Source organism: Eimeria mitis, genomic scaffold (assembly GCF_000499745.2).
Source record: "Eimeria mitis Houghton genomic scaffold, Emh_scaff4545, whole genome shotgun sequence".
In the NCBI taxonomy this organism is placed as follows: Eukaryota; Apicomplexa; class Conoidasida; order Eucoccidiorida; family Eimeriidae; genus Eimeria; species Eimeria mitis.
Window position 1 is genome coordinate 2,034 of NW_013572857.1, and position 1,087 is coordinate 3,120.

The following is a 1,087-nucleotide window of genomic DNA, read 5'->3' on the forward strand; positions in this document are numbered from 1 at the left end:
GCCCCCAGGGGGCCCCTCATCATGAGAGGGGTTCGGCTGCGGGCGTTTCCGTGCCTTGGGGGAGGCCCAGCCTGCTCTAGGAGACGTGGATCCAGCAGCAGCAGCAGCAGGAGCAGCAGCAGCAGCAGCAGCAGCAGAAGGTGCTGCTGCAGTTGCTGCAGTTGCTGCTGTATTTGCTGCCGTTTTGTCGTTTGTTTTGTTGATTGTTTTTGTATTTACTTTTGCCTCCTCAGCAGCCCCTCGCATGCGGCTGCGAGCAGCAGGAGAAGTTGATCCCCCCTGTGACGGCGATGAACTGCTGCTGCTGCTGCTGCTGCTGCTGCTGCTGCTGCTGCTGCTGCTGGCTGTTTCATCGACGAAAAGAGACAGAGGCGGGGGCAGGTCTGTGACACCCAGAGCAACAAAACTCTCTGCGGGGCCCCCCTCTGTCTCGGTACCCTCCAAGCCGAAGCGGCAGAAGAGCTGGCGAGGGTGCAGCATCTGCTTAGCAGCAAACTCCAGCTGCTGCCAGTTTAGTTCAATGTGTACACGATGCCCACCACCACCAGCTCCTGCTGCTGCTGCTGCTGCTGCTCCTGCTGCTCCTGCTGCTCCTGCTGCTGCTCCTGGCGGTGGTGCCGCTGCTGCGGCAGCGGCGGATGCGCCGAAGTCAGATACTCTCAACGACGCGCCGCTGCTGCTGCTGCTGCTGCTGCTGCTACTGTTGCTGCTGCTGTTGCTGCTGCTGCTCGCACAGGCCCTGCTGCGAGCTGCGTATACTACCCGGCCCCCTAAATGCAGAAAAAGCAAAAAAAACAAAAAAAAAGAAATGTAGTAATGAGAATGAAAAAATAAAAATGTTAAACACCAAAAACAACAACTACAATAACATAATAATAAAAATAATAAACATAATAAACATAATAAAAACAATAAAAATAATAAAAATAATAAAAAAAGAAAAGAATAGACTCACCATAGTCTGGGCTTGTGAGGTCTACCCCGTATGCATGCGGCAGCAAAACACAGTTTGTATTCCCCCACTTTGCATGCAGCTGCTGCCAGCCCCAGGCCTCGCCAGGCAGCAGAAACACGAGCGGTTGCAGCT

At 53.7% G+C, this 1,087-nt stretch overlaps 1 protein-coding gene across 1 annotated transcript in view; it reads right to left on the minus strand.

Moving 5' to 3' along the window:
• EMH_0075940 (uncharacterized protein) overlaps nucleotides 1-1,087 on the minus strand; it is a gene marked incomplete at both ends in the record, with an annotated part of 3,975 nt that overhangs the window by 1,703 nt on the left and 1,185 nt on the right. The window contains 2 exons of the mRNA XM_013499671.1: nucleotides 220-770; nucleotides 956-1,085. Of these exons, the coding sequence (XP_013355125.1) occupies nucleotides 220-770; nucleotides 956-1,085 (681 nt within the window). The remainder of the gene's footprint in view (nucleotides 1-219; nucleotides 771-955; nucleotides 1,086-1,087) is intronic.